General features: G+C 39.2%; 1 protein-coding gene across 1 annotated transcript in view; it reads right to left on the bottom strand.

Moving 5' to 3' along the window:
• SYNM (synemin) overlaps positions 1-15,134 on the bottom strand; it is a 40,516-nt gene extending 25,382 nt beyond the window's left edge. The window contains exons 1-2 of the mRNA XM_069098496.1: positions 14,301-15,134; positions 9,992-10,116 (exon numbers count right to left, since the gene is read on the bottom strand). Of these exons, the coding sequence (XP_068954597.1) occupies positions 9,992-10,116; positions 14,301-15,107 (932 nt within the window). The 5' untranslated portion in view covers positions 15,108-15,134. The remainder of the gene's footprint in view (positions 1-9,991; positions 10,117-14,300) is intronic.
• Between the last annotated feature and the right edge of the window lie 3,087 nt (positions 15,135-18,221).

An 18,221-nucleotide genomic window follows, 5' to 3' on the forward strand; every position in this document is an offset into this window, starting at 1 on the left:
AAAGCAGGAGCAAAAACCTTAAGAAGTTTTCAGGAAACTAAGAAAATGATCAATAAATGGTTTGTAACCTAATCTGCAAACCAGAGATGATGCAGATTTTTCTGTATTAGCCACAATTTTAAGAACCTTACTTTATGACCCTTGGTGGTTGTAAATAGCATATGAATGTCCTTCAAAGTGAATCCTGAAGGTGTTTTTGTGTACGAGTCCTCAAATCTCCTGGGACTGCATCAGTCTCTTTGATTTAGGATCACAGAGTTGGAGCTAGAAGGGCCTTAGAGGTCATTCAGTCTAAAGTTTAGATTCTAAACTTTTCATTTTACAAATAAGGAAATCATGGCCCAGAGACATCAAGTGAATTATCTGAGATGACTAGATATTGGATGGCAGAGCTGGGATTCAAACTGAGTTTCTGTGATTCTGGGCCTTTCCAATGTGCCATGTTGTTACCTCTTCAAATTAGTCAAGCTGCTGGTTACACCAGGAGCAACATCTGATCACTGAACCAGGCTGCTACTGTATTTCCTTCTCAGGAACATTTCAGCATCATCCATAATTACCAAGTTTTCTGAATTGAAGGTCTACCATAGTGTTGTCAAATATGCTATCTGGCTGCCATTTGCAGCCCATGTAACTGGGAAGGATTTAACAAAATTAACAAAAATGCAATAGGATATAGATAATGTTGATATGTGATTTTCTAAGTCAATATACAGCCCACAAGAATTCTTATGTAAAGTTTAGTGGCCCTAGTTTGATACCATTGATCTGTTGGATGCAGGGCATTTACTGTGATAGGTGTTTTTTTTTTAACTATTCTACAGTTTCCAGATTATGAGAGAGAGTAGTTATTTTTCCATATAATGTGAACTTGTAATGTGATCTTTACTTGTAATGCATCTTTACTAGACTATTACAAAATTTCTAGTTTTTTCTTCAGTTTATATTTTATAGAGATAGCCTTTTCCCTCACTCTTCATTATATTTACTCCTTAGTCTAGGCCTTTATATTCTTACCAGCTACTTCTAACTGGTCTCCCTGGCTCCAATCTCTTCTTCCCCCACCTAAACAAAAACAAAAACCATCAATGATTTCCTGTTGCTGACAACACAAAATTCAAACCACTCAGTCTGGAATTCAAGGGTCTTTACCATCTAGCCTCAACCTATCTTTTCATACTCATTCCCATTTCCCCTAAAACCTCTGCTAAAGCCATCCTAACTTATTCTCTGTTTTCCCAAATGTGTTTTATGCTTCCAACTGCCCATTTTGCTCATACCAATTTTCTTATGCCTTCCCTCCTCCTTTCTACCTATTTAAATCCTTTTTTTTTTTAAAGAGAACTAAGTCAAATTCCAATGTCTCTATAAAGTACTCTCTGAACTGCCTAAAATAATGTTGCCTCTTCTCAATTTCTGTAGCAACCATCTACCATTAATCTGGAAATTAATTATACTGCCTTGTGACATTTCATCTATTATCCAGTGACCCAGGGCAAATCCCTTAATTGTACTGGACTTCAGTTTACTCATCTGTAGAATGAGAAGAATAATAGTTATCTTATCTGTCGAATAGGGCTGGTGTTAGGATTAAATGAGATTATGCATGTAAAGTACTTTTAAAATGTAAAGGGCTCCATAAATATCAGTTACTTTTTTAACTTTTCTTGTCTCTTCAACTATGCTATAAGTTTCTTTAAGGTAGAGACTCTATCTCAAACTTGTCTGTATGTACTACAGTGTATAGAGTATACTACTGTAATACAGTATGTACAGAGTGCTTATTTCAGTGTGTTGTACATAACTGGCACTAAATGTTTCTTGATTTTACTTGACTTACTACTTAAAGTAGTTATTAATAGGCATTAGTATAGTCTTTGTTCAGCTAGGTTTTTCTGTAAAATGTACCTTATGATCTATATGCCATTATCTGCCAATGGATAAATAAGTAAATGGCCACATCTCTATAGTCAAGATTAAGAATACTTGGGACCATCAAAAACCTTACAGACTATAAGTTCTGACAGGAGCTAGGAAGAATAAAAACATTCTAATGCTTTTGTCTGACTTTCAAACAAATAAAAGATTTGTTCTTAAAGACACTAATGACCCCAATGTTCTATTTAACAAACTATATCACATCAGCATTAATAATTTCGTTTCTGTAAATTGTGTTCAATTATTTTTTAGTATTTAGTTCCTTAAAGTCATGTCCTACATTTCTTCAATTCTTCAAAAGTCTTTCCATGGATTCCTTCCTTTGACATAGGATTCATTTAAAGATGGCTATTATTGTTGGTTACCTTATATGGAGGCATAGTAGAAAAAGTAATGACCTGGGAGCCAAGAGACCTGTGAGTAGGTAAGGTTCTAGTCTTGACCCTGCTACTAATTTTGTAGCCTTGGGTAAATCATTCTATTTCTCTGGGCCTCGGTTTCCTCACCTACAAAATGAGGTTGAACTAGAATCTGAAGGTACCTCTAGCTCTAACGTTCTACTAATCTGTGATACTTCAACGTCTCTCTAAGCACTCACTAAAACTAAGCAGGGTCCCTCTGATCATTTGAATATAGGTATACCTAGATGGAAATGAGTGAGTTTTCACCTGTGGGTGCTAATGTTTCCAGCATTTCAACTTTTCCTCTTACCTGTCTTTATATCTCTTAACCTCATTTCCAGATGACTATTAGATTTATCCTAAAGGTTAACTTGGATACTCTTTATTTTTGTCCTTAACTAGATAGAAAATCTTGAGTAAGTCATATCACTTCCTCTGAACCTTAATTTTCTAATCTGTAAAACAAAATTGACCTAGATGACCTCTAAAGTCCCTTCCACTTTGGTATGAAACCAGCTACTTTATGATCTATTGTTCAGTATTAAGCATCTTCTACTTAACTGGCCATCTTGTATCACCTGCCAATCCCATTCAGCTGAATAGTGTAATAAAATGTTATACAAGCTTAAAGAACATATCTTATATTGTTATGTCTTCTGTTCTCATGTTCTTATATCTTATATTCAAAGGGGTGAAGGGGAAATGTTTCTGAGTCATTCTATATTCCATGAAGTAATGCTATGTTGGCAAACAACAACAATAAACTCCAGACCATCACTTTGCTCAAAAGATTGTTGTTGTTTGTCTTTCATTCTCTTTTTTCTCTTTTTGGAGGGGGGAAGCAGGACTTGCCCAAGGTCACATAGCTAGTAAGTGTTTAAGTGTCTGAGGCTGGATTTGAACTCAGGTCCTTCTGACTCCAGGGTCTGTAGTCTATTCACTGTGCAATCTAGCTGCCCCACCTTTCATTCTCAAAGAGGACCATGATATCAGGAAAGTGATGCCATGACTTTCAAGTGAATGGGATTTACTCGAGGGAGGGTTGTGCAAACTCACTGTCTCCTCAAGAGTCATCTGGGGCCAATGGCAATATATAGATCAGGACCACTGGAGATGGTCCCAGATGCAGTGGGAGACCTTGACCTTTTTAAGCTAAGATCTTTCCCAGTTACCAGTTTGACTGAAGCAACACCATTTAATGATTACGGCTAGGTAAGAAATGAGGCAAAGAATGGACTCTTTTACAAGGTAAAAAAATAAATTCTTCTGGGAGGGGAAGGACTTTATTTTATTCTTCCTAGCTCCTGTCAGAACTTATAGTCTGTAAGGTTTTTGATGGTCCCAAGTATTCTTAATCTTGACTATTTCTGGTCAAAACAGAAACAATTGCTATTTATACTAATACAGAGCCATCAGAGCCCAAACAATAACCAAGTGAGCCTTGGGATGGCACCTATTGTTGGCCAGTCAATAAGAGCCAGAGTGATTTGGGTTTAAGGCATGGTCCTTAAAGAAATCTAGCCAGTAAATCCTAAGATACCCAAGATATCTTTCAAGGAAATAGTACATAGAGGGAAGAGGACTAAATGCAGTTATATTTAGGTTTTAATGGAAGTTGAGAAGGGACAGATTTATATTACTTATCAGGAAAATGCTAAGTGCCCTCGTGATGACTGGAATTTGGCAGGGTCTACTAAACCAAATGATGAATGCATCACTAACAAACTCCAAAGGAAATGAGAGCAGATAAAAGCAAAAATACATCTCAGAAGAACAGGACAAGATGAATAAACAAAAATCTAGAAGAAAACATACTAACATCCCCAACTATATTTAGGAGTATTAAAAAAAACCTCTTTTCTAGTTCAAATGTTTGACAGTACATATATATATATATACACATGAAGACAGGACCAATACCATCAAATGCAAGAACCGGAATGGACTTTGGAGATCTAGCCCAATTCCTCTCACTCTACAGATAAAGAAACTGAGAGAGACTAATGGAGTTGTCTAAGATCACCCAGGTGGTAAGTAGAAGAATTTGGACTTGAACTCAGGTCCTCCAACTTCAAATACAATGTCCTTTGCACTGTTCTGTTACTTGAACTTGATATAAGGCTGGTTCCTAGACAAAGGAAATTTTATTGTATATGTCTTTATAAGCCCTGAATAAAAATGATACACCCAATATTCTGAATCATATGATTCTGAATAATTTTCTGAATCATATAGTATAGACAGCAGATGTGAATTAGAAATTAGACACATAATTATCCCTTTTAATTAACAACAATAAAACCTCCCCCAGGCTTGATATCCAGAGAAACATGGTTGCTCCTAACTCCGAAAATGCCTGGAGATGCACAAATGAATGATTTTCTATCTTTTCTCTCTTCTTTCCTCAACTTGCCCCAAGAAACATAGTAAGGCTATTTCTGGCAGTAGTAAACTGAAGAGTCATCCCTTTGACAAATTTTGCTACAAGGTCCAGAATATAGATTTATGTCAAGGTCTGAAATGTACCACACTAATAAAAGACTTCTTACAATGTTTGCCACCCAAATTTTCAGCAGGATAAGTACTTTCAATTAGGCATTTTAGGTAAAGTTGCCACAATGGGGAAAATTTGAGGCAAATTAGAATGAAATCATGAAAGAAAAAAGATTGTAGTCTCATTATCAGTAACTGTCAAGAATTTTAAAGAGTTGGACCCATGGGAATAGCAAGACTGTCAGAATTCACTGAGCTGTGGCTTCCATGGGAATCTTACATACATTAGCCCTGCTCTTTGTAAAGCAGAGCTGTAGAAAAACCAGAAATTTCACGTTTTAGAGGGGTTGTGAATCAAGATTTCTGAAGAACAAATGCCACCTTGAAAAATGAAAAAAAAAAGTCAGAACTGCATTAAATGGACTTTGGCACAAACCTAAATATTCATCTATTCTTATGAAGTTTTAGTAGACTTGCTGGAAAGAATGCTGTCGGTGGCCCTGAAACACAAGATTTAGATCTAGAAGGTACTCCTGAGATCCGGAGGTCCAAATTCTCCCCAAAAGGAGGGAATTGATTTGCTCAAGGTCACAGTGCAATTTAATGGCAGAATCAGGACAATCATCCACCTCCTAGGCTGATGTTATTTTCTACCTCACCATTCTGTCTTCTAGAAAGTAACACAAAATGAGGGGTGGGATGTGGGGAGAAAGTATACTGAAATCAGGTAATCACAGGTTAAAACAGGGACTTATCATCAGCATATAAATCATTTTAAATGCCTTTAATCCTTTACTTGCGTATAATAGCAACCCATTACTATTTAATTTATGTTCATTTGTCTGCATGTCATTACGTTGTTCTATATCAGTGTTTTCTATCTTAAGCTGTAAGTACTGAACACAGTGCAGGCCAGTACTCCTGATGAGGGTGATGGCATATAGATAAGCAGGCTTATATTTGGACCAGGCTCTTAGGTATGGAGATTAGGTCTCTCTTTTGAAAACCACGTGGAAAAAAAATGAAGAATGTACAACCAGTTATATCAATCATTCATTTCCCTGAAAACGCTGATGGCTTCCTAATTTATTTATCAGAGAGCAAAGTCAGCATGATAATTGAGTTATGAAAGATCATCAATACTAAGAAGAAATACAACTCTGCATCCTGTGTCAGCTGCCTGTTGTTTTAGCAACAGTGGCTGATGATAAATGCCTTCAAAAATAGCCCAGCTGAAGTCCTCTGGAGACACTGCTTGTATAGTCTCAGTATTCTTAGCAGAAGGAAACAAATAGCCCAAAGCCCGGGAAAACACAGAATATGTAGGTCTCCTGACTTCATCCCAGTGACCTACCATTAGCAAATGGTAAAATTCAAATACTTTTGTAGTGAAATGCACCAGTAAAATAACCTGCCTTACCCAATGAACAATATGTCAAATACCAAGTCCTCATCAAATATTGAAAATGAAAATATAATCTGACCTTCTGGAGTTTTACCAATTAACTTGTCAGCACACTTTAAAATGAGCAGTTTGGTTTATAACTGTTTAACTCCAGGGAGTTTTCAAAAGTACAATGGGTGCCCTGCTTGGGAGCAAAGGAAAAAGAAACAGTCTTGTACTTCTTAGTCTCTCTCATATAGTAGATCTCATCTTCACACTACAGCACTATCAGGGCTGCCTGCTACAAAAGTGGCATAGGTTATTTTAAAGCCCATGGTGGTGCTGGGACATTTTCCCCAATCTCTCTTTCTGACATTTGAGTATGAGGATAATGAAATAGGTTTGCCCTATGATGTGATGTGCGTGGCAATGGATGGGGCTGCTAACTAGGAAAGATTGGAGAAGAGAGAGAAAAAGGTATGGAAGAGTCAAAAGGGAGAGCAGAAACAAGTGTGGCAGAGGAAGAGAATGGTGGAGGTTTTTGTCCTCACTTTATACAAGGAAAGGGCCCAGAAAGATGGGAGAACACTCAAAACTCTCACTTTCTTGGGTTGATCAATTGGTGGGACAGGCAGCCATGTTAAGGCTCTGAAAACACTACATGGAATTCTAGGAAGTTAGAAAGAGAAACCTTCAAAGCCCCCAACTCTAAATCAGCAACTAAGAATGGACCAAGAGAGAACCTAATGAAAGGCAGAACCCTATGCTAGAAAAACCCTTAGATTTGGGGACTGGAAATTATTTAGGAAATTTAGACATGACTTTGGGACTGTCACTCATTCAAGGATTTTGGTTTTGTTTTTCTCCTATTAATAAAACTTTATTCTGTAATATTGTGAATTGTATTTTTGCAAGTGGGAATTCAGTCTTAGTATACTGGGTAGGGAGAGGAGTGGTTCCATATATACACATTTTACCAGGTCTCCTGGGTAGAAGCTGCAGGCAAAGAGAATGAGAAAATTCTCTAAAGGCTATTATCTGCCATTAGAGTCTCTAACAAAGGACTTGTACACTACTAATATTTCACTTTAGAAGTCAACCACAGCAAAGTTATCAAGTATTAGACTTGATAAAGCCATAGGGTAATATCTCTACCCTGGGTCATATTGAATAATTTCCTTTTTGAAAACTCCATGGCTTGTATGTTGACTATGATGCCCCAGGGAAGAATTCCCCATCCTGACTACTCCCTACAAAGGTTCATAAAGATGACCAAAATTACAACCTAACTTCTCTATTTACTAAGAGAAAAGAATTGATTAAAGTCTAACTTAGAATCTTTTCTGAGAGAAGGAAATGAGAAAGTCAAAACTATAAATTTTCAACTCAACTAAATACAATAAAATTTTTTTAAATCAATCTTGCTTTTTATAAACATCATAGTAACCAAACAGTCCTCAATAATCAAAATAATGATTAAGATTAATAAGGTAGTATAGAAGGAAACAATGAATAGGATTTGGAGTCCAAAGACCTTGATTCCATTGCTGACTCTACCAGTAAATAATTATACAACTGTGAACTAGTCACTTCATGCCTCTGGACGTTGGTTTTATCATCTATATGCAGTGGGGGGCCTAAATCTTTGCCAGCCTTTCAAGATCAGGCTGTTTGTCCCCTGCCCTTTCCTAGTACTTTCCCCAAGTGGCCCTGGAATAATTTGCATGTCCCAGACCAGCTACTCTGGGAGAAGATCAGAGTGGAAATATAAATGGAAAGGGAGTAGGCTTACCCTCTTCAAGCTACCAAAGGTTACATGGAAGGTACTGATGGAAGGGTAAGACATACCACTTTGCTACTGGGAGAGGGAAGAAATAAATTTGGCAAATTCACCTTAATTAAGCTAGTAGTGGGAAATAGGAACTTAGCTGAGGCTAGTAGAAGGCAGTTCCCATAGCATCTGAAGAATCCTTTGTTTATGGAATGTGGTTGATATTCAGTTATTTAAAAAGAAAATAATTAAGTACACCAGACACATTCTGTCTTCAGAGGCACAAAAGAGACATAACAATATCAGCAAAAAGTCTGGCTGGGAGTTGAGAGGTGAACAAATGAGCAATGCAACCTCCCTCCTCACTGGAGCCCATACTGAGTTTTGCAGGTCTTTGGAATGAAGTATCTCCCAACTTTACCCAAAGAGGAGTAAAAATATTTTCCTGACTCTATGGGATCCCTATACCCTTTACCTTGAAAATAAAACTTGCTCTGTACAAACCCTTTTGAACTTGAGCTGCTTACCAGGACAACTAGGACTATCATCGGGGAGTGCCAGATAGTGACATTTTTTCTGTTTCATCTAGGTGGGGTAAATGAGTCAGAGGAGTTTAGAGACCTCTAAAGAATAACCATATTTTTTTGTGTTTGGAAATAGCCTCTGTCACATCAGTCATATGTAAAATGGAAGTTTGTGGCTAGTCAGTGTCTAATATTAAAGGAATCTAGGATTCTCTGATTTTTCCCTATGTGCCCTAAAAGCTTTATCAAAAGCTCTCTCAACCCTCCTGAGAAGCTGAACACTAGCTTTACCTACGGTCCTCATAACAGTCAAAAGAGAAGTAGATCTACATTTTACAAGTGCATTATACATTAGTGCAACAGGTGCAACATATATAGTATACATATGCCCAAGGTCCCATCCTGACAAACTAATCATGATGATCGCTGTTGTCATTGTTGATAATAATTTTATTGTATATAGCTAAAATATGCATCATGTTTTACAGGTTACAATTCCCTTTCAGATATATCTAATATGATCATAATAAATCTGACATGTAAGTAGTAAAAGGATTTTCAAGAGAAGAAATTTAGGTTCCTAGATGCTGTAATGTGACAAGACCACATGGCTAGCAGACAGTGGGACTAGATTAGAAGCCAAGTCTTCCGACTACTAATTAGGAGGGAGAATAGGGCCTAGACCTACGATTTCACAGAACTAGGTAACTCCCAGGTAAAGAAACTCCCACCAATTCAGGTTAGCATACTCTCTGCAATTTACAATCTTAGAGAGTTGTCTAGGGCGCTGAAAGATTAAGCAGCTTCCCAGGTTCAAGAAAACCAGTATCACCAGAGACAGGATTTGAATCCAAGTTTTCCTATAAACATCTTGCTATCCAACATATCATGCCTCATCCTTTCTCTCTCTCTGACTCCTTAATCACATACACGAAATAGGGAATAGTTCTTCCTTTCTAACCATGCTCCATGTGAAGGCACCTGTCCTTATGATAGTCCACTGACTTACATTTCAAGTAGGAAAGAAAACTAGGATTCAACAATTTTCCATTCATTTCTGGTTACTCTCAATTTAAGACATCTGCTCAGAACTCCAAAACAACTGCCTTGTGTATGCTCTGAAGATATGTTCCAAGAAACCAAATCTTCAGAGCTGAAACAAAGCAGAGGAAGGGTTAAATCTATATAGTGCATCTGAGCAATAAAGATAAGAATTTGTAATCTGTATTAATGAAGGAGAAAAACAAGACAAAGCAAAACCAATTTACCAGTATGAATGATAGTGAATCTGTTGTATAATTTACTTGGCATTGTTTCATTTTGACTATATAGCTCTGGCCTTGAAATTCAAAGAGATGCTTTCTACCTTTCAAAATGTGGCCATAACAATGACAATGATGTTTTCTTTGGAAGAAAAATGTCTAGATGGATTTCATATTTTTGTTTTCAAAGAAGAAAATATAACACTATTTTTCCTTACCGGTAAGTTGCAACTTCAAGATTTAGGCCTGTTTTCACTTGTAATAGTTCCTGGTAGTCTTTTAGTCGATCTGTGAGGGTCATGGTCAAATTCTGCTTTTCATCTTCCAGGAAGTCAATTACTCTCTAAACAGAAAGAAGGGCTTTTACTTTGGGGGAGAAAACGTTTTCTTGAATCAAAAACTCATGCTGACAAATTTTAGCCACTATATGAGATTAGAACCCATTAGAGTTTGTTAAATATGCAGGCCAACCTGATTTTGAATATGGCATACTATACACATACAAATATTTTAATAAGGTTGAAATAAAAATCTGAAAATATATTTCCATTGACTCAAATGTTATATACTACTGAGTATACAGCAATTTTCTGTCAAAATTATGCTTTCATCAATGTCATTTTTTCTAGTACACTATACTAAAGAAGGAAATTTATTCAATGAGTCAATCAAAATCCAGAGAATAGAGTCTAGATTAGAATTTAGAGATTAAAAAACTAATTTTTAAAAGTTTAAAATTAAAAAAAATTTGTAAAAGTTAAACAAGTCCCCAAATCTAAATCAAGAATTTCTGGTTCCTTAAAAAACAAAAACATTCTATTCCTCAGTTATGCACATATTTTAAAAAATTGTACTACAAATGCCATCATATTGTAGAGTCCCAGTTCAGGTAATAAATTTAGTAACTTATTAAAATTAAATTTTGAAGATTTAATTATACAAATTAACATTCCTGAAAACTTAGCTGTTGCGTTTCCCAAAATCGTTGTTCTTTAATTCAAATGTAAATAGTACAATAGTTCCATTTCAGGAATTTTATGATTTTGTGCTTCTTAATGAATCTTAAATTGACTTTCAACCTTGAGAAAAGAGTGACAAGAGTAAGATTTCATAAATAAAAATAAATTCATTTGGCATTCAACACTTTCCTTTTAAACTTAAAAGATATCATTGTTTCCTATTTCTAAATGACAAAATTGCTCTTTTAATCACTTACATTTGTAGTACTAAATCAGACACTTGTTAAAGACTAGAATTAGGTTTCCTTTTCTATGATGCAATAGTTGCTAATAAAAGGGGCTTGATAAATTGGTTCCTCAATACAGAATGATGATTTACTATCACAAATCCAAGAGTCAGTCCCAATAATGATAATCAGATAAGCAGTTTCTTGTATCTCTTAAACCACATAACAGTATACTGTTTAACTGATAGTTACGTTATTTTAATGAGTTTAAAAGAGACAAACAAAATTTACAAATTTGATAAGTTTATATTCTCACTGTGTAATCTAATCGAACCACTTAATTTTACAGATGAGGAAACTGAGGCCCACTCAGAGAGGTTAAATGACTTGCCCAGGATTATACAACTAATAAATGGTAGATCTGGGACTTGAGCCCAGTTCCTATGATTCTATGACATCTCTCTCTTCTTTAAAGATTTTATTTTATTTTTAATTTATGGAATAAAATAAGCATTTCCATTACATAGTGCATTAAAAAAGATGATTGTACATGAAACTGCAAAACTACTATGCATAACTTGCTATTCCTTTCAAATATACAATAAAATTATCCTGTAAATTTATTTTTCCCTTTTTTTCTTCCCTCTTCTTTCCCTTTCTTCCTCCCTCGCCCTAGAGATAGCTACCATCAGATACAAATAGGTATATATTTATAAAATTATTCTATACCTACTTCTATTTATCAACTCTTTTTCTGAATGCAGATAACATTTCTTCATATGTCCTTTAAAGTTAATTTGGGTATTTACAATAGTGGAAATAACTTATTTGCTCAAAGTCTATTCTATATAACTTTCTCTTACTACTGTAACATTGATATGTTATCTCCAAAAGAAGGCAGGGTCATTAGCAGGTATCAATGAAGGTAGGAATTCCAGTTTCCTCATCTTTAAAATGGAGGTTTTGGATTAGAGATCCCTAGAATCCCTTCCTAACTGAAAAAAATTCCCTTCAATTTGTCCAATTACATCACTCTAATTCATGAGAGTAAAGAAACCACACTCTATGGGAATTTTGTATGCCTTCTCATCCCCTCAATACCCCTCCCTCTTGTTTTTCACAAAAATTTCAAGGTCAGGCCAGAAAAAAAAAAAAAGAAGTCTTGGGTCTGTTCTATAGAGATTATGTTGTGTTAATCCAAAAAGAATTAACTCCCTTTTAACAGTACTGATTGATTCAGCATTCTGCTGCTGATGAGCATTGCAAAAATGCTAACAGCACACAAATGAGACATTTGGGTTCATACTCTCTAATGGGCATACCAGGATACATTCAAGAAAATTGATCAGAAAGATTTTCCAGACATACTTCAACGCCCTTAATCAAAGAACTTACTGGATACAACTAAATGGATTAATATATTTTGGAAAGATTTTCTATTTTGTGCATACAGGATTTTCTGGCTAACAGTGACAATTAGAAAACCCAACTGGTCAGCATTCCTGTTAATCAAGGTTTTGTCATAAGAGCTTTATGACAAAAGCAGTTTTACTAACTCAGAGGATCTTAGGCAACAAGGGATTAGTTTTAGAGTCAACATCACAGCCTGAAAGTTTGGGGTTGGGGTATGCAACTAGATTACAAATTGAGAGGTGATACCCTGTATTAAACTTCTGTATGCCTCAGGGAGCACATCACAGCATTGGGTATGTGAAAGATACTCAGTAAATATTTGCTAGTTTGACTGACACCAGACTGGAGGTGTTATATAAGGTTTGTTGTCATTTAAGCAAAGGACTACTTGGCTTATAAAACTCTTAAAAAGAAACCAAATGTCTTTTAAGGAAGGTTAATTTTAGTAATATAACAATAATTATGACCAAATATATATCACATTGACATTTGAAGTATTTTTACACTTACTATTTATTCGTAAGAATTTTGTGAGATTAGTAAAGAACATACTGTCCTTTGCAACCTAGAAATGAAGATACGGAGACACGGAGAAGTTAGCTGCTTTGCTCAAAATTATGAGGTTAGTTTCAAGCTGATGTTTCAAGAAAGGATCCTAGGACTCCTGCTGCCTCAAAATAGGCAGTTTCATTTCTGTCTTACCTAAAAAGGCCATAAAATCAAAACAGCACAAACAGTTTCCTACAAACTGATCTTGTAAAGTATGCAATTACATAGTTTTAAAATTATCACCTCAGAGAACTGCTACCCAAACAATTAGGATTATTTCCAATCAGGTCTTATGGAGACAGAAGTTGGATTGTGCCAACTGCATCCTATGCTATATCCTATATAACTCCAGGTGTCATTATTTACTTTTAAGAAAGTATGACTTTCGCTTTTCCTAAATATCACTGTTTATATTAATCCAATGCAAGAGGTAGGGTACGATCTTGTAAAATGTCATACCCAGTCATTATTTTTCATAATTCCTTAGAACTGAGTAGAGGAAGTAAAATCTGACTTAAATTTGTAACCATCCAATATTATATCTGATTAAGCTATTTATCCCATATTCCTGTCATTTCCAAGGACAAAGAAGGGAGTTCCTCACTATATATAATCAAGTGATGGACCAAATGTTTTTCTTACAAATTAAGAGGGAGAGACACACGTCTCTATATGAAAGAATCATGGCTTCCAAAAGCCGACCCTGACACAGCAGGGAGAGCCCCACCCCCACTCGCTGGATGGAAAAGCTTGGGACCACTGCCCAGTGCAGTTTCTCCCTACGTTCCTCCTTTCTCCGCCTCCAAACACTGACATGCGTGCCAGGGCGGATGAGAGAACTTCCCTGCATTTGCCCCTAATTTGGTTTTCTCTGGGATCGTTCCCTGGTGGGAACACTCCCTAGTGATGAGGCACGTTTGCCACTGAAAGAATACCCTTCGATAACAGGCAAGGGGATCACTATACATTTCCCTCTAAAGAATCCTACTTCCCAAAGTACTCAGAGACCAAAGCGAAGTTCTACTCCCCCGAACCGTTGGTGCAGTGACCCCGCCCCAGGGCGGCCAGAAAAGTCGCCACTCATGGATTGCTGTGGGGGAATCTTGGCTTTCCGCGTTAGGATGGAGATACAGAAGAACCACAAAAAGCAGAGAAGTCATCCCAAAACCGTCCTAAGGAAACGTATTCAGCGTGGGATAAGAGAGTGTTAGATGTGGGTGTCAAGGGATCTGAATTCGACTTCTGAGTGACATTTGCTAGCTATGGGATCACTTCACCTTTATGCGCCTCTATTTAGTCATCCGTAAAGCGGGGCTAACCCCTTCTCACAGTGTGTTTCTGGGGAAAGCGCGCGTTATCACCGAGCTTTTGTCACACACCTGGTTCTCTTCCATCTCTAGGTCGTACTTTTCCCTCATCCTCAGGAGCTCGTCCTCTAGCCTCCGGCGCAGCTGGTCCAACTCTTGGGCCTCTCGATGAAGGGACTCCACTTCGAGCTGGCAGAGCCGCTTCTCCTCCTCCGCCTCCTGCCGACTTTCCTGCCCCAGCCTCACCTTCTCCTCCAGCTCGCGCACCTTGTCCTGGTACAACTGGAAAGTTTCCTGCCAGGACTCGGACACCAGGAGGGCGTAGCTGTCGTGCACCTCCCGCAAATCGAGCTGGGGCTCCCGGGGCTGATGGCGCGCGCGGAACCGCATGGAGAAGGTGGACACCTGCTCCCGCAGCTCCCGCACGTCCCGCGCGTGCCCCTCCAGCAGGCGCTGGTGCTCGTCCTGCAGGCGGCCCAGCAGCGCTTCCAGGGCCGCCCGGGCGCCCAGGGCCTCCTTCAGCTGCTGCCGCTGCGCACCCAGCTCGGCGTCCAGCTGGCCCCGGACGGCGCGCGCCTCCCCGCTCAGCCTCCGCAGCTCCTGCAGCTCGCGCCACAGGCTGTCCCTCTCCCCCTCGGCCAGGGACTTGTCCCAGCTAAGCTCCTCCAGCTGCCGCCTCAGGCTGCTCACCTCCGCCTGGTAGCGCCCCTGCCATGCCGCCCACCAGTCCTCCTCCCCTCTCCGGTTCTGCAGCTCGTCCAAGAGCTGCTGGTTCTCCTGCTCCAGCTGCCTCACCCGGGACACATAGTCGTAGAGGCGGGCATTGAGTTCCTGAAGCTGAGCTTTCTCATCTCCCCCCAGCAGCCTCCAGTGTAGCATCGTGACTTCGTTTTTTGGGGGCGCTGGAATTTCGGGATGAAAACTGTCCCGCTCGGGTCCAAGACTTGGCCCCTCCCCCCCACTTCTCCCCTTACAGCGGAGGTGACGATCCTGCAGCTCCGGAGTCCTACCGACTCTGGGACTACAGCTGGGGAAGCAACATGACATAACGGAAGATTGGGTGGGGTTCGGTGAGGGGCCGGCAGAGAGCAGTCTCCTTGGTCAGGGTCTCCATCCAATAGCAGCTCCGGACGAACCCCGACCACTATAGCCGAACAGCGCCCTCTGCGGGAATGACCCACCACCGAGACTACAAGCCCCAATTGGGAACTTTTTACTTTATTTCTAACATCTGTAAGCGGTAGAACAGGTTTCAACCCAGAACAAAACCCCACTAAGTAGTGGAGAGTGAAAGAAGCTTGGGGGGCTCGGGAAACTGGACTCCTGTTGGTGACACACCAAGAACAACTATCCCATCTGCCTAAAAGAGTTGGTCTCTAAGGTTGACCTGTCACACCAGATTTGGTGAGTCTAATTCTGGACCTCGGAATCAGGAAGACCCAGGTAGTAAGTAGCAGAGCCAAGATTCAAACACTTTGGATACAGATTTAGTGCTCTTACACCTACACCAGCTGAAGCAGTGAAGAATAGTGAATAGACTTCCTTTCTTGTCTTCCTTAACTCTCTTCAGTCTAGCTTCTGACCTCATTATTCAACCTAAGCCCTGCTCTTTCCTAAGTTACTAATGATCTCTTAATTGCCAGATCTAATGGGTTTTTCTCTGTATCCTTCTTGACCTCTCTGCAGTCTCTGACACTGTCAATCATTCCCTTCTTGATATTCTCTTCTCTCTAGATTTTCATGTCACTACTCTCCTAGTTTTCTCCTTAACTGTCTCATCTCTCCTATGTCTCCTTTGTTGGATCCTCATCCTTATCAGACCTGCTAACAGTGGAGGTCCCTAAGGCTCTTTATCCCGGACCCTCTTCTCCCTTTATACTATATTCCATGCGCTTAGTAATTTCATGGGTTCCCAGGGTTTCAATTGGCATCTCTTCTGCTGATTCTCAGAGCTCCTTAAATAGCCCTAACTTCTTTTCTGATCTCCAGTCTCACCCCTCCAGCTGCTTTTTAGACATTCTCCAATTGACTGTCCCATAGACATCTTCAATTCAGCATGACCAAGACTGAACTCATTATCTTTTCCCCAAATCCTGGCCTCTTCCTAAATTTGCCATTACTGTACAATGCATCACCATCCTCCAGGTCACCCAGGTTTGCAGCCTAGGCATCAGCCTTGACTCTTCCCTCTCTTACATCCTCCCTTCACCCCCCACGCCCCCCCCACATACAATCAGTGGTGAAGTTCTGCTGTTCCTACCCTTGTATTATTTCTCATATATGCCCCCCTACTCTCCATGTCCCTGGTGCAGGCCATCATTAACGTATGCCAGAATTATTATAATAGTCTGCTGGTTGTATATCTGCCTCAAGCTTCTCTCCACTCTACTCCATCTTCCACTTATCTGTCAAATCCATCTTCTTAAGACACAAATCAGATCATATTACTCCCCTACTCAATAAGCTCAGTGGCTCCCTATTACCTATAGGATAAAATGTAAAATCCTCTTTTGGGCTTTCAAAGTCCTTCATAATGTGAGAGATAACTTGCAGTGAAGTTTCCCCATTCTGAACATCCTATATACATTTTTATTACTTCCTTATACTTTGTAACTAAGTTCAGTATCATTTCCCCATATATAATATGTGTGTGTGTGTGTGTGTGTGTGTAGGTCATTGTGTATTTTAAGGTAATGTAAAAGCTATTGAGTGTTAATACAATTGACTAGATTAACTATTGAGACCAAATTAGAGGTGTTTTTAGTTTGGAGAAAGGAATGGTAGTATGAGAGGTAGCAAAGGGTTAAATTTCTATAGAACTGCAAGAATTGCTGAAACAAGACTACTGATAAAAAGTACCAGACAGTAGCCTTGGGAAGAGTTGAGGCAGTAGCCTTGGGAAGAAGTTGGGTTCCAGTTCCTAGAGAACTCCTAGATAATACTAAAAATTAAATAATGTAGAATAAAAGGAGCTGGCAGCAACAGGTGGATTTGACCAATCAGAAAACAGACAGCGTCCTTGTGACACCAGGCTCAGACAAGGACACATCTAGGTTGGACTGAAGGGGGTTCGGTATTCTGGGGTTGTAACTGCACTTGCGTAGTGGACCTCATTTATTATGTGTTATCTAACAAAATTAGAGCCTCATTAGTAATAATTAGGGTAATGAATGGAGAGGGCTTTGCGATGATTGGTTGGCATTAATAAGAAGATTGTGAGCTTGCCTTACCAACCAATGGTAAGGTGGGACAGTAGAGAAGGTGTGGAATTCCCATGTTAGGGCTTTGTAATCTTGCTTTTGCCTTCTGTAGTGCTCTCCTCCCTTCTGACTTTTTTGTTGAATTTGGGGATGTGTGATAGTAATGGCAATTAAAGATTCCCCTGTATTGGCTTGGTTTTCAAATTGATTGCATTAAAACCCAGAGTTTGTTAATCCCACCTGTGGGATGGGCTTGTTGATGTGAAAAGAAAGTCCTGAAGTGGGAGGAGCTGGTGAGGTAGATTTGGAGAGACACTGGAGAGAGGCGGAAGATCTTTTTTGGAAGCAGCACCTCGTGGAGAGAGAGAGACTAAGAGAATTGCTGGTGGCCGCTTTGAATTGCCCTGGACTTTTGAGACCTGCCCCCTGAGCTGCCAAGGACTGAGGAGACATGGCTGTTTTGCTGGTACTTTGTCTGTCTGTTTTGATGTTATTTTGCCAGATTTGTCCACTGGTGAAAGACTGTCCTGTTGAAGAAGTCCTGGAACCTGGCATTTGGTTAAGAAGGCCTGAGACTGTCCTGCAGACAGAGAGTGAATACTGTCCACTGGTGAGGGACAGTACTGTTGTTGCAGGGGTCTGGAGACTGTCCTGCAGACAGAATGAATACTGTCCACTGGTGAGGGACAGTACTGTTGTTGCAGGGGTCTGGGAGCCTTTCTGTTGGTTCAGAAGCCCTGAAGAAGGATTTTCTTGTTGTATGTTTACAGAAATCCTGGGAGAGGGCTTTGCT

This window comes from Petaurus breviceps, unplaced genomic scaffold (assembly GCF_028583685.1).
Source record: "Petaurus breviceps papuanus isolate PSGF00001 unplaced genomic scaffold, PetGlider_PUasm1.0 37, whole genome shotgun sequence".
NCBI classification, from domain to species: Eukaryota; Metazoa; Chordata; class Mammalia; order Diprotodontia; family Petauridae; genus Petaurus; species Petaurus breviceps.